The 25603-nt window shown below is 40.0% G+C and overlaps 1 protein-coding gene across 1 annotated transcript in view; it reads right to left on the bottom strand.

Annotated features, from left to right (window-relative positions):
• The window catches only part of LOC145414990 (uncharacterized), a 91977-nt gene that overhangs the window by 56005 nt on the left and 10369 nt on the right, over window positions 1–25603 (bottom strand). The window contains exons 3-4 of the mRNA XM_080284410.1: window positions 18556–18736; window positions 17988–18206 (exon numbers count right to left, since the gene is read on the bottom strand). Of these exons, the coding sequence (XP_080140536.1) occupies window positions 17988–18206; window positions 18556–18736 (400 nt within the window). The remainder of the gene's footprint in view (window positions 1–17987; window positions 18207–18555; window positions 18737–25603) is intronic.

Below are 25603 nucleotides of genomic sequence, written 5' to 3'. Positions count from 1 at the left end.
AGAACCTTCATTCATTCTTTCTTTGCTACGGCGCTCTTAAGCAGAATTATTTTAAAACACAATATGAACTTTCTTACAGAGAGGCTTTCGTAGAAACTTTTCAAACGGGAGCTGGTCACCCAGAACTTTTATTCATCCTTTCTTTACTACGGCGCTCTTAAGCAGAATTATTTTTAAACAGACTATGAGCTTTCTTACATAAAGGCTTCTAATTATCGGTTAAACAATTGTAAAGAAAATAATAAAGGGTATGAAGATGTGCGCTAAAGACAATCAACACAAGGTTGAAGCAGTGAAAGGACATGCAGTCAGATCCCTTTATAATTTTTATACCAGTACACGCCATTCTATTGTAGGATTAATTGCACATGAGACGTGTCATGATAATTATAGAAATATTAATCAACCATGTTAAACGCAAAAGTATGCTATAAAAATGATGTAGGGACGCGATTACATGTCATTTTACTGTCTTGACCATTGTCCCCAATGTTTTTGGCACACTGCTATCGTACATTTTATTTAATATTTTTATGCACTTATATATCGGATTCTCTTCATACTTATCTTTATTATTACCATCATCATTATCATCAACCTGACTGTTTTTTCCTCCCACCTAAGGAATACCAGGTATGTTGTTTTCTTTCATCTGAACTACACCTCAACACCTATCAAGTTTTCTCTTTCCTTCACCCTACTACGTCTTTCTACCTCTTTCCTCCTACTTGCATACTTTCTACATTCGTCTTTCACCATTCACTCTTTGCTTATCTTCCCATTCTTGTCTTCGGATTTTCTCTTCCTCATCCTTCTTCTCATACATACTCATTTCCTTCTTTCTTCAGTAATTTTTACTCCTCTCCCTTTTCCCTCCATACTTTCATTTCCTCTTCCTTCTCACTCCTTTCTCTCTATCCTTTTTAGTCCTCCTCCTCCTGCTCTTCCTCCTGCTCTTCCTCCTCCTCTCCATCATCAGCATTGTCATTCTTAACTGAGTTACTCCTTCCCCTCCCTTCCTTTCTTTAATCTCATCTTCCCTTTCCTCTTCCTCCTCCTTCCTGCTCTTCTTCTGCAGCAGGGCTCACGCCCCAGGGAGGAAGTGTCACAAGGGGGGAGGAGCGGTGAGAATTCAGAAGAAAATATCCACCAAGTTTTATTTTCTATTATTCGTTTGTTATCACGTTTACAGGGTTGGAAAAAAAGTGTAATATGAAAAGATGAGAGAGAGAGAGAGAGAGAGACAGAGAGAGAGAGAGAGAGAGAGAGAGAGAGAGAGAGAGACAGACAGACAGACAGAGAGACAGAGAGAGGGAGAGAGAGGTTGGGTTAGGGTGAGTGGAGAGAAGAAACAAAAATAATCAGCATACATATGGATATACTGTATTTATTTTCCACATATACACTACCATATTTAAACATACACACCACATACAAGCACACAGAGAGAGAGAGAGAGAGAGAGAGAGAGAGAGAGAGAGAGAGAGAGGGGGGGGGAAGGAGGGAGAGAGGTTGGGGTTGGGTAGAATGGAGAGAAGAAACAATACTTATTATTTTGGAACATAAATAAAAATAAGTAGAATGCATATGGATACACTGTTTTTATTTTCCACATATACGCCAGCATATATGTTCAAACATATAATCCAGGCGCGCACACACACACACGCATACATACATACATATATATATATATATATATATATATATATATATATATATATATATATATATATATATATATATATGCAGAGAGAGAGAGAGAGAGAGAGAGAGAGAGAGAGAGAGAGAGAGAGAGAGAAAGTTTCAAGGAGGAACAGGGACATTTGGTTTTTCAAAAAAGTCTTAGGAGCAATACCATGGGGGTAATATGAAAGAAGTAGTCAGGTCCACGTTCCAATTCTAGTAGTGAGAGAAAAACTAAAATGGGAACAGACAGGAAAGTGCATTTAACCCAAGAGAAAAAGGCCGGGGTAGGAAATTTTACAGGAATGGAGGAAACATTCAATCTACCACTTGCATAGGACTAACAAAACATTGTCTAAATTAGCTTTGAACTGGTTTATCAAGGAAAAATGAAAAAGTTAATGCAGGAAATGCAACAAGGATCGTCGGTATTCTCAAGGTACAAGAAAATACACACACACACACACACACACACACACACACACACACACACACACACACACACGCACGCACGCACGCACGCACACACGCGCGCGCGCGCAGCTCGCCGAGCTAATGGGTGAAAGCTTCAGAAATTATGAATGATGCAGCCCAGGTACAGTAATTGTGGGAGATTGTTTCTCATCCCTAGAGCTGAGATTCTGCATGTCTGGCATTAAAGGTATAATCAGTTAGCAAGTGAATTCATACCAGTAAAGTGAACTTTGTGAGCGCGTGACGAGCGAGCAAGCGTTTGTACTCATACGCCAATCATCATAATTTCATCTTCGTGTAAACTTTAAGCATTTCTGCTGAAGTAGGTGAACAATAAATGAAGAATAAATGAGCTAAAATATTTACTTTACACGTTTTCTCTCTCTTACCCATGTAGAGAGGTGTATGGTATGTAGAAGGACTACTGAGCCTTGAGAGCAGGCTGTGAAGCCTATGCCCAGAGCCGGACACATAAACACACACACACACACACACACACACACACACACACACACACACACACACACACGTGCTCGTGCTCTAAAAACAATATGCGATGAATGCCAATAACAGCAATAACAAAACAAATAAACCACAGCATAAAACCCGACTTTAGTAAATACCGGTCATTCTAACGTCTCATATAACAAAAGTGGAACTGCCAAGTTGGTATGGCCAAAATTAAATCGAATCTTTATTTCGGTGGTTTCCATAGTAACCATCAAGAACGTTTCAAACCGCTGAGCACACCTGCAAAAGGAGCTAGCATATGTTATCGACAACTCATAAGTATTCTGGGCATTGGATGTGCATATAGCGAGGAACCATAGCATTTATCACACAAGCAACGTTCATTTCTCTGGTCCTGGCTTGCTGCGTCAACATTCTGTGTCAGTAAACACTTGGCCATTGATCGAATGGTAAACCCCAGATATGGGGCGATAACCCTAGCTGATTTCACCCCATAAACATGGGAAAAACGTTCATGTAAAATTATGAAGGTAATATCAGATATTTATTTTGGTTGTGAATATTCATTCAAGAAAACATACTGCAGTGTTTCAACACGAAATCTTTTAAAATTCGATTTCGTAGTGGGGCATATCAGTTGAGGCCCTCGGTACATTCCCTTGTAAACTTGGGATCACAAGGGGTTTCTTTGGTTTCATGTGTACAAAATTTACTGAATGTATTACTACCTGCTGAAAGAACCTACTCTCCATCTCGCACAATAGAAAAGTTATTAGCCTCTGAAAACCATCGTGGTCGGACAGTGCTGCGTCGGGCCGGGCTGGGTTGTGTCAGGCTGCTCATTTCTCAGCTGAACATAGAGTAAACATCACTTCACTACCTGTGCTCGCTTCAATCGCTTCGCTCGCTCGCTGGTAAAAACGTGCATATTGATGACAATTTTCACATACATAACTCTTATTAGAAACTTCCCATATTCGTACTTTCCCAGCATGTGATAGGGATAATTCTTACTAATAGTCTCCCTGCAAGGAGAGGGGCCTGGTCTGGAGTAAAACTCATACTAGGAACTATTACAGTCACACTTTCGAATTCATATTCAAACTAGAATGCTCTAAGAGAGAACATACCTCCATCAATGCCATTGCCTTTAAATAGGATCCGGGTCAGGATTTATGGAGATAATGTGTGGAATACATAGGATCCGGATCAGCCCTCAGATTTAATCTACTGACTTGACTTCCACAAAATTTTATTGAAAATCATTGAAAACTTTTGGAGATAGTGCGCGTGATACATAGGATCCGGATCCGGATCCAACTCAAAATTTAACAAATTCTTTCTTTACCCATGGCCCACCGTTCCACCAATTTTCATTGAAATTCCATGAGAACTTTTAGAGATATCGTCTGGATAAACAAACAGACAAATATAGATGAAAACAAAAGCTCCTCGAACTTCGTTTGCTGAGGTAATTTTTTACATCTCAGAACATATTGTTACACTTTGAAGGGGATTATAACAGACAGGAAATGGGGAATGAAAAGCATAACATATAAGATTTCACCTTGATAATAATGATTAAAATAACAGGAAACACATTACTGAGAGGCCCACTTTTCTTATACCATCTGTGTTCCTATTACTTAATAACTGGGTATATTTATACCTACCTGGATTATATATATATATATATATATATATACATATATATATATATATATATATATATATATATATATATATATATATATATATAACTGGAAAAAAATTTTAATGAAACTCGGAAGGATTTTATTTTTTTAATACAAGGAAGAAGGAACCAAAGCCAGGAGCCAGCAAATTGTTCCCTCCAAGATAAAAACAAAAACCAGGTAACATAGAGTCATATTCAATATCCATTTTTAGTAAAATTTTGAATAGGAAGTGCCGTGTGTAAAGTGCATTTAGTTTGGTGTTGACAGGTAGTGGAACTTTTATTGGACAACCTGCTGGCCTACTATTTGTGTTGCTGAAGCACTGAAAAAGTTCAGCTAAGGGAAATGGTCCGAAACTAGTCCCGGGGGCTGATGCAATGGGAGCTCCAGCTCTCCCTGTCAACAACTTTCCATCCACCTTGGGAGTACCGCCCTGCTAGACTGGTGCTACAGTCGACTCTCAACAAGGGAAAGTTGGAACGGGCTCCCAGACGGACCAGTTTAAATTTTACGTTGATTAACCTTTTCAGAAGGGACGTTTTGGACCCTAATAATAGCTGTACCCACTGGTGTTAAGAATACGCGCATGTGAAAGAGGCGGTGCGGCATTTCTGTGGAGTTTCATGCATCTTTCAAGAGAGAGAGAGAGAGAGAGAGAGAGAGAGAGAGAGTGAGAGACTGACTGATTGGCTAATTGATACAGATATAGATACATGCACACAGTGATCCCTTGCTTATCGCGCATAATTGCCACTAAGCCTAGCTCGTGATAATGGAACTATGCAATGTCGCATACACAGAAAGTATGGGATTTATCCTAACTTGTACAAGGCACCCCGCTCATAAACTAAATTTTCCATTTCACAGCAATTTTTTCCCATTAAATACATATATACTGTTATGGTAAGTATGTGAAGCATACCCCCGCATTGATAGGCTAATAGAAAGTGATGAAAAGGACATAAGGAAAAAACGTGTACCATAGAGAAGCTTAAGACAGGTTTGAGGTAAGGGGTTCTGATTCTACGGGGTGGAAAATTAGTGGTCTCCACCTGGGATTTACTCCTAAAGAAGAACCTCATCTCCCAATACCTCAAATTCATAAGAAACCGCATGCACTTCCCCATCATCGTTAGCAGAAACCACAATCACTGCATCATCACTGTTAGCAGAAATCACAGACACTGCTTCAGTGGGTACAAATAGCTGTTGTTGTTCTTGGCAGCGGCGTGAATAGTCCGTAATTTGCCTCCGCCTCATTGTGTTGTTGTGCTGGTTGCAGTGGTCAACAAAAGGCATGAATGCTTTGGCTATGTAACTTAATAAATCACGCTACTGTTAACCAGGGTAGTGTGTTGTCCAGTGAGGAATCTCAAGCATTCATCCAATTCAAAGATCTGCCTGATATCTAACAGGCAGCGTGGCAAACTGTGCTTCAGGGCTAACTTCTTCGTCCTCTTGTTTATTTCTTTTTACTTTGGAAGCCCGTCTTCCTTCAGAATATCCTCAGCTGTGGGCATAGGAGGTTTAATAATTTTCCGTAAGTCTTCTTATGTTGTCTTGTCAAACTCTTGCCCAGCCACTCACCTTGCCTCCTGTCAACAATCCGATATATGACTCAACAGTTCTTTGTTCCCTGGCACTCTTTTTCACTGGTCCTCAAGTACCCTCTCGAGCAGATTCCCCCATACGTGTTTCGCAGTAGCTTGAGCAACTTCATCCTACCACTCAGCCATGAAATCGACTGCTTGCTTGACGTCGAATGACCGCCAGTACCGCTTGACTCTCTCTTTCGCCTCCGTCACTACATTACCACCTTTCCCCTCCTCCTCCTCCTCCTTCTCACAGTTAACCACCTTCCGCTGCAAGGCACATTTTTCTGAACTGCTTGCGGTAGTAGGTTGCATTTATACATGAAATAATCTCCAATCAAGTGGCTGCTCGAGTAACTGGTGTTAGGGGGTAGGAATTCCACTCGTATGTTTGGATGCCTTGATCGCAAGAGTGGAGAATGGCCAGGTGCACTGTCAAGCAGTAAGAGAATGCTGAATTTGATGTTATTCGCCACACGGAAAGTCTCTGCATTGGGGACAAAGAAGTTATTGAACCGGTCAAGTGACAACTCCCCAGATATCCAGGCTTTCTCACAAGTTAACCAGTGAACATTCAGTTTTGTCATATCTCTGTGTGCCTGGGTGCTTTGCTTGATGGATAACCTTCATTCTGCATGATCCCGTGGCACTGGTGATATAGGGGGCGGTAAAACGGACCTTGATGAGTTTTCTGCCTTGCACCTTAGCTGCTGTCATCGCCATGAATGTCCTTTACATCATGAACAAATAAAAAGTTTCATACATGTTCAAAATTGTATGATCGTGGGTGTAATAGCTGGATTCTATTATGTTATGTAGGAATTCTGGATACGCACTAGAACTGGTACAGTTGGCACTTGCAGTCTCACTCGAAATTATTACATTCTGGGCTTCATGACGGACATTAAAGTTTTCAACTCAGGTTTTGGAAGCAATGAATGCAGGTGGGATTGCAACCTCCCACTTACAAGTGATTTCCTGGTAGAGGTGCAGTGTCGATCAAATCTTCTATAATGTTTCATCTCTACGGGCATATTTCGTTTTGCCTGTCTCTGCATCTACAAAGCCTAAAGTTGTACAGTCCTGGTTAGTAGCTAATTAGGACTCCTGCGAGCTTGATCCATTCCTTCTATTCGGGCTAGTTCCATGTGCCTAGCGATGCAGCTCTTCATTTTACAGATGCCTCTAATGACTGACTCACTGATCTCGAAATTATTGGTCACAACTCATTTAGTCGCGCCGCCATCGATTTCCTTAACAATTTGGTATTTCTTGTAATAAGTCACCGTCATCTTCATTTTGTTTTTCGTCGATGCTCTAACTTTTGGGATGTGGTGGTTGTGCTTTAGGCTGAGAGGAAGCCTTGGCAATCACAGTCAGAAGGTAATAACAGATCACCCCCCCCCCACAAAAAAAAAAAAAATCTTGGTCTAAGCGCACAAGCCACGTAATTCACGACTGCTGGGTGTGGAAAACGTTTTATTAAACTCACTCACTATCTGCCGCAGCTGTGATGCAGTGGGCAAGTGAAAAACGAACTTTTGCAGCGAAAATATTCTGGTCCAGTGAAAACATCTCACTCGTACAATGATGTCATGGCTAATGGGCCAGGCAAATGTGTGTGAGGCATGTGTGTATGCGTATGTTTGTAAGCCTCAGTGCTATGAAAAACAAACTTTCACAACTGAAGTTCGTTATTTTCTATGGTGGGGTCATCTACTTCCTCCTGGATATCAACACATGGCATCGGATGAAGCTTTCTGCAGTACAGCATATGAGCTGATGTCAAAGCTTCAATTGATACTCTAGTTTCATCCAGATAGGTTAAAAGGTCCATCATTAATTTTGGCCTCAATTTCAGCTATTGCTGTTCTCAGCTCTTCTCTTGTGACCTTAGTCCTATGTAAGGTTTTCCTAAGGCAGCTCGTCACAGTACCAATCATTCGTTCAGTGAATCCATTTTGCCATTGTGCTCTAGGGACTATGAACTGCCAGGTAGAAATTCAGATTCCCAGGGTCGACTTAACCAGGTCATTGATTATACTTAAAATTAGAGGTGATCCTCGAACGAAATTTGTTCTGTTATCATTTATTAATTTACTATAGGACAAGACCGTATACCTGCAAATCTTTTGAGTACGTTCAGGATGGACTGCACTTGTATACGTGCAAATAAACAAACATATATACACCATAGGGTAGTTCCCGCATCTCTAAAGCCCTGTCCACACAAGCGGGCAATGCCCGTGGGCACAAGTGAGCAGTTTGCCTGTTGACGGGCACAAGCGGTGAGCCCATCAACAGGCAAACTGCTCTTTTGCCCGCGGGCACAAGCGGTGAGCCCGTCAACAGGCAAACTGCTCTTTTGCCCGTGGGCACAAGCGGTGAGCCCGTCAACAGGCAAACTGCTCGCTTGTGCCCGCGGGCATTGCCCGCTCGTGTGGACAGGGCTTTACAGTTATGGCGGCTATGTAATCAACTCCAGTTACTTGAAGGGCCGACTTATATCTACCTTATCCCTTGGTAAAGCAGGTGTTCCTGGACAGTCATATGGTCATTGTTCATACCTCCTACATATAGTGCAACTCTTGAGATATTTCTTTACAAACTGTCTACCCCTTGGAAATCAATACCTTTATCGGACTCGGACCAAAGTCTGCAGCACACCTCCGTGAAGAGTTAACTCATAGACTTCCTTAACAATTAATTATACAAAATAATCATTCTTGGGTAACAATATAGGATGACTAGTTTGGACAGGCAAATCAAAGCAGCCTTTACTAGTCTACCACAATATCATATTAGACCATTTCTGTATATGAATAATCCTAAATCTCTTTCCAGCTTTTTATTACTGCTTGTGCATTGGCATAAAAGGTCAAAAACCTCTCCATAATATATTTTCTTTTTCAACTTTTTCACAAAATATTCCATGGGATCAAACTCCACGTTGGGTCTGGTTAGTACTTGGATGGGTGACCACCTGGGAACACCAGATGCTGTTGGCATCCCTACGTGTCAAGTGGGGTTGGTGGAGGATTAGTGCCCCTCCCTGTAAAACAATTAACTCTCAGCCCTTGGCCACCCCGTCTGGGATACATGGCGTCTGGCAATGAATGAATGAAAAAATGAATCAAACTCCACAAACCCCACTTTCATATTCAAAAATGTTACAACTAATTTAGTAGTGTTAAGGAGTCTTCATATTGATGAAAATCTACTAATGTCTATCACATCTGGCTCAGGTACTACAGGATCCAGGTTTACATCATTAACCTCAGCAGTATTACACTGTTTTTTCTCAGGCCATTCTTTAGTAGGTAACCATTTAGGACCCTTAAATCACAAGTCATCTTTGATCAATCTCTATACTGTCGAGCCTCTCGAGAGCATATCAGCTGAGTTTTGATTGGAGGATACATGCATAACCTTAAATTTGGAAGACAGTTCTATTATGTTTTAACTGGAACAAATGCCATGATTAAGTGATTTTGGATAGGGGAATCTGAGGAACACTTAACCCTGCCAGAAACCCCGGTTATATGGTTACCACCCAGCGTAGTAAATGGTTTCCTGGGTACAGGAAACCATTTGGCTTGTCGCTCAGTCCAGAGATCTTATGGCATCTCTACACTGAGTGAGTGGATGATGGGAGCCCCCATCCACCACAAGTTTGGAAGTCGGTGAGACTAGGGAACTGACACGAGATCGAGCTGGCTGGATGAATGTTGTGAAGAGAAGTGCATGATCAGGGATTTGGCACCCCTTTTTAATGTGGCAGTGTCCAGATTGACTCTATCGGATACGTTTATGTGAAGCTACAAAGCATGGTGAATGTTTTGGGCATATCCAATAGAACCAGGATCTCGGGGGCTTGAATGATGAATGAATGGAACCATGGCCCATCGGATTTTGCCAAATTTGGGTTATTTGAACATTGCTTCTCCTCACTCTGCCCTAGAGTGGGAAAGGAGGTCAGATTTAAGATGAATGATGAGTCCTTTTATGCTCGTCACTCTATTCCAGACAAAAGGAAATATACTGTCTTCCTTTCCTATCCAGTAAAGACAAATTCACTGTCAGTCCACATATAAATATCCTCAAACTGAGTGTAATGAGTTGTGGTTGAATACCTGGTCAATTTAGTTCCTACTCCAAGGAAGTCATTTCCATTTGAGTTAGGGTTCTTCTTTTAATTGGTGCAACTCTGGATTTGGAGATAATAATTTTATTATAATCTCTCGTTGCACAATAAGCTACTGCCCCATATACCTTTTGAGAAGCACCGCAAAATATATGCAAATGTGAAAGCTCATTATCGTTTATCTACCTTGGAATACATATGCATGATGATTTTTCAAATTCCTTTCTAATCCGTCCCCACTGTTCTACATACATCTCACCTAATTCAGTGTCCCAGTCCAACTTTCTTTGCCAAGCCTCTTGCACTAAACATGTGCCCCCAATAACTATGGGGCTGACCAGTCATAATGGGTCAAATAACATGGAGACCTGACTTAACAAGGGCCTCTTGGTGAGTGTTATGGCAGAGAACTTAATTGGTTTTAGACTTATTTCATCAGCAGGTTGTATCTCAGTTAAGACCCAACACATTTTGAGTTTTGCAAATGTCAGTGTTAGGATAGTCCTCTTGTTTTCATTTCCTCAGAAGCGTCGAGTTTGTATTACAGCTCTGTAACGGCAAATTAGCCTTCCTTCATTCGGAACTGGCTACTTCATAAGTATTCAGTGCTTCCGTCTCTGTATCAGGAACACCTCGTAAGTTATCCATACAGAAAGCCTTCCCTATTTCTTGGCATTTGGCATTTTCAAAATGATGCTTCAAAGTGTTACATAGTAGGAAAGAACTAGCACAAGAGCCAAAGTGCACCTATCGGAAACAGGAAGTTTTCAAAGGACTATCTTCATTTTGAAGGTCCTGAGGCCCAGAGGAACTTTGTAAATTTCCTGTCCTCTTCTTTCAATCCTATTCTCAGAAAAGCCTTACTAATGTCTGCTGTATAAGCAAAAGATTTCTCTTTAAATCTTAATAACATATTCCCTAACTTCTCAAGTCCACAGTATAGGCAGTCGTTCAAACTAGCTAATCCTTTGGACACTTTACTGCTACAATTTATAATTATCCTTACAGGAGTTGTTGCTGAATCCTTACTTACAGCATGATGTGGTAAATAACGTCCATCTTTATTATATACATGGATTTCTACCTCTTCTATAAATTTATTCTTCAATTGATTCTTGATAATATTATCATATATTGTTAGATGTTCTGGGTTGTCTCTCAACTTTCTTAGAAGAGCATTTAACTGGTAATTTGTTGGTAACTCCGAATAGTTAAGTTTCCATGGTAATCCAACTAAATACTGTCCATCTTTAATTCCACAGATTGATTATACAAATCAATAATTATTTTCTCTTCGGAGTTGGTTCTTCAGGATGTACTTCAATAGTATTCAAGTCCCACAATTCGTGTCCAGGTTTAATTTTCTCACCCAATAAATTATTTACCAGAGTAGGTTCTAACTGTGCACCTATTATAGCTATCATCAATGACTGTGTGGGGTAACAAAGATTGATTCAATTTGGCTTCTCTTCTGGCTTCCTTTAGAAAAGACAATTGACCCATAATAAAGCTACCTCCTGGACTCTTGAACAACTGTAGTTTATTCTTCTTGAAAGTCCTACATAGGAATCTTCCACAGTAATCGGACCCAATAACCATTTTTATGGGACCCAAAATATCTCACTTCACATTCTGTGTAGCCATACTTATCCCTAAGCTCTGTAGATGATCAGAGGTTTCCTTCAGTCCTTTGATAAATACACTTGTTTCCATCTTATCCAGTACAACTGCTGCTGGACAGCATTTATATATGCCAAGCTGTATTAACCCGAGGCGTCCCGTCGACGTATGGGTACTTTGCAACATTTTGCATTTGCCAGTCCCAACAACGTACTGGTACGTTGCACAATTGCAAGGTTCATAATTTGCACAATTTTCAATTTTTGTGCGTGATTTTTCGTACGTATACACAGGACACCTTCCTCTATTCCTCTACAAGATGCCAGGCAGGGACAATGCCTTACACCGCATAACCTCCCTCCCCCCCGCACGCCATTGTCTCGGCAATTCACCTGTTACCAGTGACCTAGCCAATAAAGACATTCAGGGCCAGAGTGATTCCCCAATCGATGACAATGTGGAGGACAAAGTTTACATAGCATTAGAGGAAGAAACAGTCAGAAATGATGATCAGGTAATGTGGCAAATAAAGGTCAGGTATGGTGGTGAGTTAGTGAGTGAAACAGTGCTTATAATGCCTATATTACTGTTTGAAAACCAAAATACTCTCATACTACATATAAATTCGTACCAAGTAAATAAATAAATACCGTTTATGAGTGGTGTGAAATAGTTACCCTCCCATAGAACTCGTTTTCTTTGGTGCCAGCCTGCTAGAAAACCCAGTAAGGTAAGGAGGTACTGCTACTTGGATCGAGTATTTCAAACTTCAGGTGAGCGATTTCTCTATGAATTTTCGATGTTTCTCACCAAAAGCGGAGGTTTTAGCCAAAAAAAAAAACGAAAATAGCTCGGGATTGGGGGGTGTCATAGGTGCGAAATAGTTCGGGATGTGACGGGTTAAAGGTCTAAACAAATCAAAGGATTGTGCTTCCTTAACACTCTGTAATAGCTATATTTACTTTGACTCTAATTGGTATCTTTAATTTCGCTAGTATATTAGCAGAAATGGCAATTCCCTATTCACCAGTATCAAAAAGAGCACATGCTGATACACTTCTACTTTATTTCATTACCTTCACATCTGCAACTGGAACTGCAGCTGGCATTGTTACTGGAGTATTTGTTTTCGCAACAGTCGTATTGACACTTGCGGGTTTAGGAACCTTATACTTGATCATCCTTGGACAGAAAGCACTATGATGGTTGCCCATTTTGCACTTGAAACAAAGATTTGATTTACAATCTGTGGATGTGTTCTGAATTCATATAACCAAACAATACTTCAATTCATTCAACCTCACTATTCTAGAGGCATAATCAGGATAACTCTGACAAAATACAGTGGAATGTTGTTCACTATAAAACACACAACCTTTCCTGTCCTTTACCATGGAAGTTTTTACTTCCTTATTATCATCCCCTTTGTCCATTCTTTGTCCTTGGTAATTTCTCGTCAGATATTAAGGAGCTAATAAAAGTGCCAGCTTCATCTTTATCTACATGCTTAATTGGCCCTGACTTAGGTTTCACAGTCAGTTGGTTAGTGATTCTTTTCTTTAATTTCACATTCTGTTTACTTTCAGCAGGCTTCACTATTCCTTGTAAATATATACAGAGTTGCATCAAGCCCTCCTCAATCTCCTCACAGGAGAAATGATCCTTTTGATACCCACCATACAAGGCATCCTTGGTTCTAGGTAGCAGCTTTAAAGATACATTTCTAGAAAACACCCAATCTCCTATCTATCTATCTATCTATTGCCAGACGCCTCAGTCCCGTTTGGGATGGCCACAAACAAATCGCCTCCAAGTCGCCCTGTCCCCCGCCATTTCACTCCCCTGCTCCCAACTCCCCTCTCTCAAATACCTCTCCACCCCATCCCTCCATCTCATCCTCGGCCTCCCCCTCCCTCTTCCCCCCTCCACCTCACTCACATACACTCTCTTCGTCAGTCTTTCACCCTCCATCCTCTCCACATGGCCCAATCTCCTGCTTTTATATATTCCTAAGTACCTAAAGCATTTAAATTACAACTCATTGCAGTCAGAAAACTTTGCAAGGAATCAAAATCATGTTTAGATATGGATAATTCAACTAGCCATCAGTAACTGCGTAATGACCTGCTCCCTGTCTTCGTAATTCTGTCTAAGGATAGTCAAAGTTGCCTCACAATTATCTTCTTCTACAGGTAATTCAATTATCAACTTGTAAGGCATGCCCTTGACTCGTCCAAATAGATAGGAGAATTTACTTTCATTAGAAAGGTCTGTTCTCTCATGGACTAAGTACATAAATTTATCCCCAAAGGATCTCAAATTTTGCTCCCCAACAAACTCTGGGAGCGTAATGACTGGCAGTGTGGCTTTACACAGCTGTTCCACAATTCGAGTTTCTGCGGTGGTTTTAAATGATTTTGTTTCATGCAATTTACGATTGTTATATACTCCTCTAATTTACTTTCGTATTTCGTAGTCTCTGATTCCAACAGCTCTTTTATTGTCTTCCTTCACAATAGCTGCTTCTAGATTGCTATAACTTTCTTCACACTTAGTCCATCTGCCTTTTAAAATATTCAAAAGACTATTTGATTTCTCCTTTAACAATGGTATTTCCTCTAACATTTCCCTACAGTCATTTATAGGCCCTGCTACCCATGCTGCCTTACCACTTGTTAACTTCTTTAACAAGGAAATAGACATTTTGGCTGATTACCATATGTACACATTAATTCCCTGTATTTGCAATTTATATTTTGATGAGTGTGGGGAAGGATTTTGTTTTAAACATCTCCCCCTGTGGTTTGTTAAACCGCTTGAGTTATACCTTTAACCCTACAATCAGAACCTCTAAATAAACAACAAATTTACCTGAGCCCAGAAGCAGCTGATCACATTAAATGTTGACGATTGTAGGGAGGGGTTTTACTTTTAAATCTGTTTCACTGGGTTGTTAAACTGTTTGGGTTATATCTTTGTCCCCACAGTCATATTTCAAAATAAAGAAATAAATTGCGCTGAGATCAGAAGCAGACACATCATTAATATTCCACTGGACTCCCACCATAAAGGATAGTAAGGTTTCTGTCCCACGAATCTAACACGGCACACAGCTGCTCATCATTCGACAGGGAACCAGCTTTTCCGCTCGGAGCTTGGTACACATATTTAGGTGTCTGACACTCTACCATGCGCGGAGTCGAACCCACGAATCCAACCTTAAACTCGCTTAAAGCCTCATTACATATCTGTCTTCCTTACTCGGAGCACCAAGCTGTCAGAAACAATTATATAATAAATTCAGGTTGGAGTGTTAACACCAAAGTTAAACTGAGTAATAGGAGTCTCTTTCAGTGAGAGGGTATGACTTCCCCTAACTCACCTATGCTCCATCCTCATAATTATCGTAGCTAGTTCCCCTCAATTTGGCCAAATCTCTGAGTATACTTAGCTACGTACTGTCGCAATGACAGATGACAACGGGCTAGCGGTCTTGGTTAGGTTTGCGAGGGTCTATCCAAGCGCCCTGTGCAATTATTTACAGCATGCATCTTGAACGAGTTTAAGGGACTTAGTCAGCAGTAAAATATTTCCTCTCTCTCATAGGATTCAGAAATGCCAAACATTATTCGATTAGTTACTTAAATACAATGAATTATCTCACGAAATTTACAAGGAAGGTCTAAATTAACAAATCAATCTTATTTCAAATAAAAATAAGACCAGGTATTATTTTTATGTACAGTGAGATATAATACCTTCTCCTAATATCCACATCAGCACAACTCGCAGGCGCAGTCAGGTACAATGGAAACTTCCTAAGTATTTATACGCGTATTTACAATATAGTTGTCCATAAAGGTTAAATGCAGTAGCATTTAATTTATTAATAACATGGATTATTATCCAGAGACTAAGGCAAATACCTGGATAAATTAACTACTTGAATTAGCAATAAACATTCTCTGGAATTCTCCTCTGCTTTCAACATGGATAACTATTTTAATCTTTCATATTTTATTGTATACCTCAAGATACTTGCCCTGGAGGAAAACAGTTTCCACAATAATAGAATACAAACAGTTACACCTTTAGTCTTACCTAAAGCCTAACTTTCCCCCAGAGTTAGCCGCTATTTGTGTGACTCATTGATGTGTACACTCCTTGATAAAAAAAAAAAAAAAAAAAAAATCTTATAAATGGGACGCCACCCAGGCTGAGACGAAAGAAAAGCGAGTCAAAAAGTCAAGCGACACTGGCAGTAGCCTAAATGGTGCAGGCATAATGCTCTGATGCACATTAATTTTATCAAGAAATGTAGTAGGGAGAATGAGTAGCAAAGAAGCACAGAAAACAGCTCAAACACTTTAAGTGTTATGAGTTATTCTGTATATTAATTGGTCCACCTTACGGTGATTTTATTCAGCTTCGAAGAGAGGAAATATTGCCTCCACAAAATCCTTCAGTACGATATGTTTTTCTAGGTTTGATGCCATCGTGGGATGGTACCTTGATTAAAATAAAACATGCCATTGGGCTGAGGTTTTTTATGGAGAGGTTTCATAAGTGTATAAATGAAAGAGAAACACTGGAAACAGCTTAACCCTCTCATGGCTGGAATTACTCTTTAATTTCCTTCACGTGTAGAGCATGGAGAAAGAAAGACTGGCTAGGATAAAGCATGTGGGTAAGATGGAGGGGGGGGGGAGGGTGGAAAGGGGAGATTGAAGATGAGATGGAGGGATGGGTTGGAAAGGAATATGGGGGAGGAGAATGTGAGTTGGAGATAGCGTAACTTGATGGCAGTGGACAGTCACAAGGAGGTGATTCGTTTGTGGTCTGCCCTTCCATTATTATGGCGTCTGGCTATAGGCAGATAGATTTTCTTCGAGTGAACCTCATACGATTTCATTTAACTGACGTTGACTGTAGGAGCCCTAGGCTAGGTTATTAATGCTGGTACCAGTAACTCATAGTCAGGATAATTCCAGAATTTTCTTAAATAAAGGCAAGCTATTTATTCAGTTAAGAAGAAGTCATTTGAATTTAAGACTGTTAAGTCCTAAATTTCCTTACTCTTGATTCCTTAAGATGATACTATCAGATCTAAGGAAACTCAAGAGTTGAGAAAAACTAATGAAAGCTATGCCCCCTATGCCCAAGGATGCGCTTATTTGTTTCATTCCTGCTTCCTTCAAGTGATGTTATTCAGCATAGAAATGACTTCGAACTACGAGTGGTATTCCCTAAGCTGAATAACAATGCATAACTGTCGAACAAGAAAATGAAAAAATGCTATAATATGGAATATTGCTGCAATCCATTTAGTGTGACATCTGATGCACCTCTACAGTACGTGGGGAAAAGAAAACTTTGGCAGTAGAGGACACAATGTAAAAATCAGGCTATATTACTCAACATGTTAATGAAGACCTTTCAAGATAATTTTACAATGAGAAATCTGTATTAAGAGACACTAAATTGATTAGTTGTAGTAATATAATGAAAAGATCCACAGTGCCCTGCAGAAGTAATTAGTGGAGACTGTTACAAATCCTTCACTTCTGAGAGGTTCTCGTGAACTAAATCAAATAGTCTTGTAGTCAACAAAATAAAACTGTTACTCATCCCACCACTTATAAAGGGTTCCCCTAAACTTAGTCCAATCGTATGGTGGCAAAAAGAATAAAAGGAACCTAACTACAAAACAGAATAACAGAAATCATTACAATCTCATCACTACGAGAAAGATATTATTTGTATACTGGGCACACTGACGTTACAGTAGAGAAGTGGTTAATCTTTGGGATGCTAGTATTTCTGTTGACTGAACAGGATCATCTGAGTTAGTGGGTAAAAAAAAAAAAACATGGTAAACACTAGCAGAGAATGGGTTAGCAGAGATGTCTCTGAATTCTTTGACTGTTCATATTCCCTCAGCTGAGAAAAATGTTTTTATAGTAACATAAACGAAATACGAGTAAAAGCGTGCACAGACGCAGCAAATATAATAAAATAATACCTGAAACAAATGTCTTCTTCTTCTCTTAGGGCTTAAGGACATCACCCACTTAGGGGTATTAGGCAACTAAGTTAAACAACAAAAACAAAACTCCAGATCACGGGCATCTCACAAGATGACCAGTCCAGGGGGCCAAGCATGGAGGCATCATATGGTAGAACGCACAAAGATCTGCCAGATGCACCTCTTCCCTCCCGACAATCGAAAGTGACGGAATCCCCTCACCCAAGTCGGCCACTCAAAGAAGATCATAAAGGGTGGAGTAGGTTGAAACTCTGTACAGTAGTGGTATGACCGGGTGTGGGCTTTGAGTGTCAGGAAATGATGGTAGATGGACATGTCTAGCTGATCCCTGTGGTCGATGATAGGAGGGTGAGATGGACTGACCCCCTCTGCTGGAGGAGGGGAGGACTCATTGACCTCCTCCTCAGCCGAGGAGCCGGTCGACGCATCCTCGGCCATGGACACAGAGTCAGAAGAGTCCTGCCCCTCTTTGGTCACTGACGGCAGTTGATGAATGTCGGTGGTAGTCGGCTCTTTTGGTCAGGTCCAGATCTGGGTAGGTGATCGATGGTACAGTGTGTTGGTTGAGGGGGGGCATCCAGCCTCAGTCCCTTCTGCGGTGTTGTGCAGGGGGAAGCAGGTTGTGGCTGCCAGGCCTAACACTCCTGACAGTGAGGAACAGAGTGTACATCGCAGGCAAAGCACTTGGCGATGACAACACGAGGCAACCCATTCTCAAAGATCTTAGGAAGAACACACAAAGCCCCATTGTCACCCCAACAATAAACCTTCGCCATTGAGATGCACATCTAACCAGTACGGTGCTTATCCCCCCAGGACTCCCACGATCCCTGGCCTGACATCCCCGGGCAGTGAGACGCCACCGTGCATATGTAGAACCCTGCACGGCCACGCCTCCCGGTGCAGTAACATCCCTTGCCTCAGGACCCTTGGGAGTCCCAGAGAGACAAAACTTCACCAGCTCACCGTCCCTGAGGAAGCACTGGAGATGCCAAGGGTTTGCAGCCTGGCGGTGCAAGAAAACATCAGCGCCAGTAACCCGATGCTTGATGAAACCGTACCCTACACTGACGTTGAACCAAACCTTGGTTCCTTTGAACTTCTGGGCCACCGGAGACTGGGGTCTGCTAATTGCCCCACTCAACGGGTCGCAGGCAGTTGCAGGAGATGTTGCTTATATCCTGCATGTGCATGGCTTCAATGAAGGCTACAATTACTATTCGTAGAGAGGTGACTGGTGGAGTAAGGAGGCTGAGGCTGGGGTCAGGAAGGTGAGAGAGCATAATACTTTATTATCACATAGGTTGAAAAAAAATGGTGAGGTAGGAGTTGAGAAGGACTAATGAAGATAAACACACAAACACACCATGTTACCTGCATGGAGTCTTTGTAGGTAACTAGAACAAAGGAATTTAGGCTGGGGAGAGACCTGATGGAGGAAATGAATAAAGATGCTGGCCACTTTCTCTGCACGGATTTGTTTAAATTTAGATTGAATATGATAATAGGGTTTGTATTGGACAATTCTTCTTAAAACTTAACACGTAAACTCATCATGTCTTGCAAAGAATCGCTTGGGCATAGCCAGAGCAAAAAGGATTTGCTTGGTCCAGGAATGGGTTGCCACAAAGGATGAACAGAACTGTTTGGCGAAAGGAGGTGCAAGATGAATGATGATGGAGCGAGAGATGGTGAAGGTGAACACACATACCCATTACTCAGCCAGGATATAATAAGTTTGGGGTAGCCCGGGTGAAATAGCAAATGTTGGAATAAGGAAGGGGTGGTGGATGTCAGCTCACTTAACGACGTCACTGTAATAAACAGTAGCAAGAAAAATCATAATCATAAAACCATTTCCGTTAGCGAATTCTAATTGAGTAAGACAGAATACCAAAGTCACAGATGGCATCTAAATGAATGTTTTGTCAGAAGAGAGGCTGACAGCCGAGGGGACAGACTAGGTGGAGAAGGGGGATGTCGTTGTCCTGTCCTACTGATGAGTATGAGGTAATGAGGACATTTCTCTTTAAATAAATTGGTGTGTATATATTTGAGTAATGTTTACACTCGAAATGAGGCGATAATAGATTTGATGATAAATGGATTGAAGTATACATCTAATGGTATGTGACTGACCTATGATCTTAGTCCTTTCACAAATTGTCCTCAAAATCCAATTCCTTTTTCATTCTCTTTCTCTAGATATTTCCAAAAAATGGTGCAAGCTGGAAAAAAGCTGTTTAAGTTGACCTTGTCGTTGGTCCTTCACCTTCAACTTATTGTTCTCAAGAAGTACAAGACATCTCCTTGGCCAGTCCTCAGCCTCTTCACCATGTTTGATCCTATAAACACAATTTAAAAAGTGTTACAACAGGCAAAAAGTGTATGGAAGCACCTATGGTCATTTTCAATATCGCCCATAGCGAGTGTAGCAAGCTGGGGGGGTTGGGGTGGGAGAAAAAATACATAATGCATCATGTAACTGAAGAAATTTAACCCTTTCCAGTGGAGAGGCGGTAGTGTAGTGGTACCATATCCATCTTACACATGAGGGGGAAAAAAAAAAAGTCTTGATAAACACTGGTTCTCCAAGCTGTGACCTGAACCTGTGTACTCGTGAGTCACCGGAACCTTCCACCACACACATACAGTACTTGACCGTTAGTTGTGTGTTTGTGTGTGTGTGCGTGTGTGTGTTCTTACCTAATTGTTCTTAACTAATTATTCTTACCTAATTGTATCTTTACAGGAGTGAGTCAAGCTCGTACTGTCCCGTGTATTAAATCACTTTCATCATACATATCCTTAAATTTGTGAATAATTTTGATACACTGTTTCATTCGGTAGTGCATTCCACTGATCAGTTGCCCTATTTGAGGAACTGAATATCCTTACATATTTATCGCCTCTCTTTTTGTGTAGTTTTCTGCAGTCTCCTCTTGCTGATGCTTCTCCATATTTTATATATTCATTTATGTCTATTTTCTCTTTCCCTGAGATGTATTTATATAGTATAATCGTGTCTCTTCTTTTCCTCCTCTCCTGTATTTTTGGTAGATACAGTTTTTCTCTTCTTTCTTCGTAACTTAGATCCCTTAAGCTTGGTACCTATCTTGTAGCTGCCCTTTGTACTTTTTCCGTGTTATCTATGTCTTTTTTGAGATAAGGATTCTTAACTACTGATGCATACTCCAGGGTTGGTCTGATTGACTGATGCTATAATCTTTCTCAGCATGTCTTCATTTATGTATGTGAATGTTATTCTTATATTAGCAAGCAATGTATACATGTTACATACCTTCTCACTAATGTGGTCATCTGGAGATAGTCTGTTATTGACAGTTACTCCTAGGTCGTTCTCCCAATCTGATATGTGTAGGGTTGATCTTCCTAAATCCGAATCTTGTCTTTTCTCACTTTTACCAAATTTAATTACGTGACACATGTCCACGTTAAAATCCATTTGCCATTTATTGCTCCATTCGTGAAGCTTGTTTAATTCCTCTTGCAGCTCTTTGCAAGAATCTGTTAGCAATTTCCCTTTGTATTTTTGCATCATCCTCAAATATATTTAGATAGCTTCCATTACCATTCTTACTGTCTGTGTCATTTATATATACTAAAAACATAATTGGTGACAGCACTGAGCCCTGTGGAACTCCACTAATCACTTCCCTCTGAGTAATTTCTCCTTAATATTGTCCTTATTTCCCTTTTTCTGATAAAATCCTGCATCCAGCAGTACAGATTGCTTTGGATACCTCTTTGATGGTACAGTTTCCATAAAATTCTTTGGTGCGGTGCTCTGTCAAATGCTTTCTTAAAATCTAAATAGATACTGTCCACCCATCCTTCTCTTTTCTGTAATGTTTCTGTAACTCTATCATAGTAGCTTATTAGATTAGTAACACATGATTTCCCCTATCTAAAACCGAACTGTCTCTCCATTATCATACTGTGTTCTTCTAGATGTTTTACCCAAACGTTTCTTATCAGCTTTTCTATTATCTTACTTGCAACACTGGTCAGTGATACTGGCCGGTAGTTGAGTGGATTTTTTCTATTCCCTTTCTTGAAAAGGGGAACAGTGTTTGCTTTCTTCCAAATATTAGGTAGTTTACCTTGACCTAAGGATTTATTGAATATTAAATACAATGGTCTACTTAACTCTTTTGCACATTCATGTAGCACCCAACCTGAAATTCCGTCAGGACCATTTGCTTTCCCTCTGTCTAATTTACTTAACACTTCCTGTACTTCTTTATCTGATATTTATTTATCTGGTAATACTTGTGGGCATGCATGTTCCATGTCTCTCAAAATTTCTATCTTTTATAAAAACAGATTGGAAGTTTTTATTTAGTGCTTCACTAACATCTTTCTCTTGCGTATAGATGATCCGTTCATCAGTAATAGACTGTATTTTATCTTTTCCTTTTGTTTTAGTTCGGATGTAGCTGTACAAAAGCTTATATTGATCACTACTTTTATTTATAATGTCCTCCTCAAACTGTCTCTGAGCCTCCCTCCTTATCTTTCAATAAACATTTCTTGCCTGTTCACAATTGTTATATGCCCTCTCATTATTGTCTCCTCTGTATCTATTCCACAGCAAGTCCTTTTTTCTTTTGATTTCTTTACATTCGATATTAAATCATTTTTTTATTTTCATTTCTATTGCTTTGTGCTGTAGGATATGATTTTGGACTCGTACTTCATAAAGATCACAGAATTTTCTATATGTAATATTTAAATATTCTCCTCTTAGTTGCTTTTCCCAATTTATTTCTATGAAGTTCTTTTTCAGGTCATGATATTTTCCCTTTTTGTAATTTAGACTCTTTTTGTAACTCTCATTACTGGTAACATCATATGCAATCCCGAAGTTACAGTTTACTACTGCATGGTCGCTTTTGCCGAATGGGAGGTGAAAGATTATATCACCAATTTCATTTTCTTGCCTGGTAAATATAAGATCTAGTACTGATGGATCATCAAGTCCTCTTTTTTTGGTGTTTTCCTTTACGTACTTCGTTAGGAAAATCTCGTGCACAAGATCTAGGAGCTATTGATCCAAACTGCTTTCATGGCTTTTTATATCTAGAGTATTCCAACTTATATTTGAACTGAAGTCTCCACTTAATACATTTCTTGCATATTTCTCTTCCATTCTATATAGCAATGTTCTTAAACTTTGAATTGTACTTTCTGCCAGGTCTTCATATTCTCCTTTTTCCCAAGTGTTTGTTTTGAATGACATGTATAAATTTGCCATAATTAATTTCCCTTCAGATGTGTTAATTTCCAATACAATCAGTTCTACTTGTGTGTGTGTGTGTGTGTGTGTGTGGTGTGTGTGCCGTATCCCGAAGCATACAGACAATGCACACTGCACAGTCCTCTGTCTTCTATGGTTCATTCTTTATCCTCTCTGTTCAGTCCCTTGCAGACAGTACAGACAATAATATAATACAAGACACCATCGTACTGAACCCATAGTTAAGGATTAGATTTTATTTTTTGGGGGACATGACATCTTCATTAAGGTTTAAAAAAAATATCGTTGGAGATAATGATGACTAGAGGCCCTTCCAAGGCGGGAATCACACCAGCCCCGAGGCGATATATATCTAGTGCGGCTCAGAATATGACCTTATTTGATCTACTTTCACCAATTTTTAACTCCTCCAAGATTTTCACCCCTACTACACACCTGTAAAATACTGTGATGATATCTTGAGCAGTTGTGAAGTTATCATGCTAACAGACACAAAAAGACGGACAAACTGAAAACAATACCAGCTTCACTATCGTGGCTGGTAATAACCTAAGAAAGAGGTCATTTTACCTGAAACACACACACACACACACACACACACACACACACACACACACACACACACACACACAGATATTAACTCATAAAAAAATATTAAAAATCGGATTCATCGACAAAAATTGAACCTCTCTCTCTCTCTCTCTCTCTCTCTCTCTCTCTCTCTCTCTCTCTCTCTCTCTCTCTCTCTCTCTTATTTCTTCTAAAAGCGGTGGTGGTAGAGGATCCATCATGGTAATTACTGCTGTACTCTCAACTATATCCGTCCCCCTCTTTCTCTCACTCATTTTTTGTGTCCCCTCTCTCTCTCTCTCTCTCTCTCTCTCTCTCTCTCTCTCTCTCTCTCTCTCTCTCTCTCTCTCTCTCTCTCATTTTTAGGCTTCGTCTTATAAAGGGCGAAGTTTATTTTTTTTATCCATATCATTATTATTTGCATTTGTTTCCTTTGATATTGATATAATGATATTACACATGCAGGTATTCTAGGGTAACCCAGAACCTTTTGACAAATATGAATGACCTTGACGTATTCTGAAGGTGATATACTCATTTTTATTATAAGAGTTGCATATTTGATATTGAAATATCTCAGGAACTAATTGAGATACAGCGATTTGGTTGAAAATCCTTTGATAAAAATGTTTCCTGGATATTTCTGTGTTGATATTTTGTCATTTAGCCAAGTGGGAACTACCGAATTCAAATCTGCTTTTTTTTTGGGGGGGGCAACACTTTTTAGAGAAAATCACAAAAGCTTTGAAGCTGTAACTTTCCAGACACATAGCAGCTGTCCCTCTTAAGATCTAAAACGATTATGGTTACAGTTAAGGTATTAGTTTGCCAGTTATTGAGACAAACGTAAAATTTACACATGCGTTCTTCGACATGTTTGACTTTATATCTTCTTGATACACAAGAAGTTACCTTACGGTCTTCAGATCTTAATTATATGAGAGATCGTGTCTCCAATATGTGAGTAGATAAGTAGTTTTTCTTAATTCAGTCTTACCAAGTTCCTTCCTGACCACTTTCTACAATTATTATTCCTCACACACTTACTGCCTCCCATATTCATGCACTTCTCTTCATTCCTCCACATTTCGCTACTTCCCTTTTTCTCCATCTTCTTCTACATTTCTAACAACAACGTTTCTTGCATTCTTCTCTCCCGCTTTCTCTTTTGTCTTCAACTTGTCTTTTTAGTGGTATCTCTTTCAGCTGTGTTTAGACTCCAGGATTTTCTGCTCTTTTCCTTTTTGACAATCATCTTATCCCTAATACCTTCTCATTTTCGGTCTTTTTTTATTGTTATTCCCTTCTTTCTTCTTACCACTTCCATCATCTTTTCTCCTCTCACTCTCTATCATTCTTCTTTATAACCTCTTCAGTTTGCCTTAGTTCTTTTCTTTTGCACTCTTTCCTCTTTCTCATTCTTCCTATTCCCATTCTTTTCTCCTCCTTACCCATATCGCTGAGTTTTTTTTTTTTCTTACCTCTTCTTATAGTTTTCCATTGTTTGTCTTCCATCTTCCTCCACCACTATCCTCTTCCTCCTGGCTCCCTCCCCTCAACCTCTTAGTCTTTTCCCTTCTTCCCTTCACTACCATCACCTTGTCTCCTTCATCTTTACGATTTACAGTCTTTCAAATGTTTCATATTATTGCTGGCTGTTTTACCACCGGTCTGCACCGTAACATCCCATTTCATCCTCTCTACCAGCCTTCTTTTTAGTCTTCCCATTATTTAATAATCTTCTTTGTTCCGCCTTTCTCTATCATCATATCCTCCCCATTTCTACTGCCTTCCGCCTCTTTTTTTTTTTTTTTTTTTTTTTTTCACAAATTCTTCTCTCCCCTTTCCACTTGTTCGGCGTCCGTCCATCTTCTAAAATCATTTCTTATTCCCTTTCCATGTCTCACAATCTCCTGCACTCTCTCCTTCTTTCTCCGTCCATCATCTTACCCCTCCTGATCTTCACTCTTTATCCTCTTCTCGTCAGTCATCAACATTGTCACATCTATTCTTTCCTCTTCC

This window comes from Coenobita brevimanus, chromosome 101 (genome assembly GCF_032717465.1).
Source record: "Coenobita brevimanus isolate Jiangsu-jjx chromosome 101, ASM3271746v2, whole genome shotgun sequence".
Taxonomy (NCBI): domain Eukaryota; kingdom Metazoa; phylum Arthropoda; class Malacostraca; order Decapoda; family Coenobitidae; genus Coenobita; species Coenobita brevimanus.
This window is presented reverse-complemented; position numbering and strand designations above follow the sequence as displayed.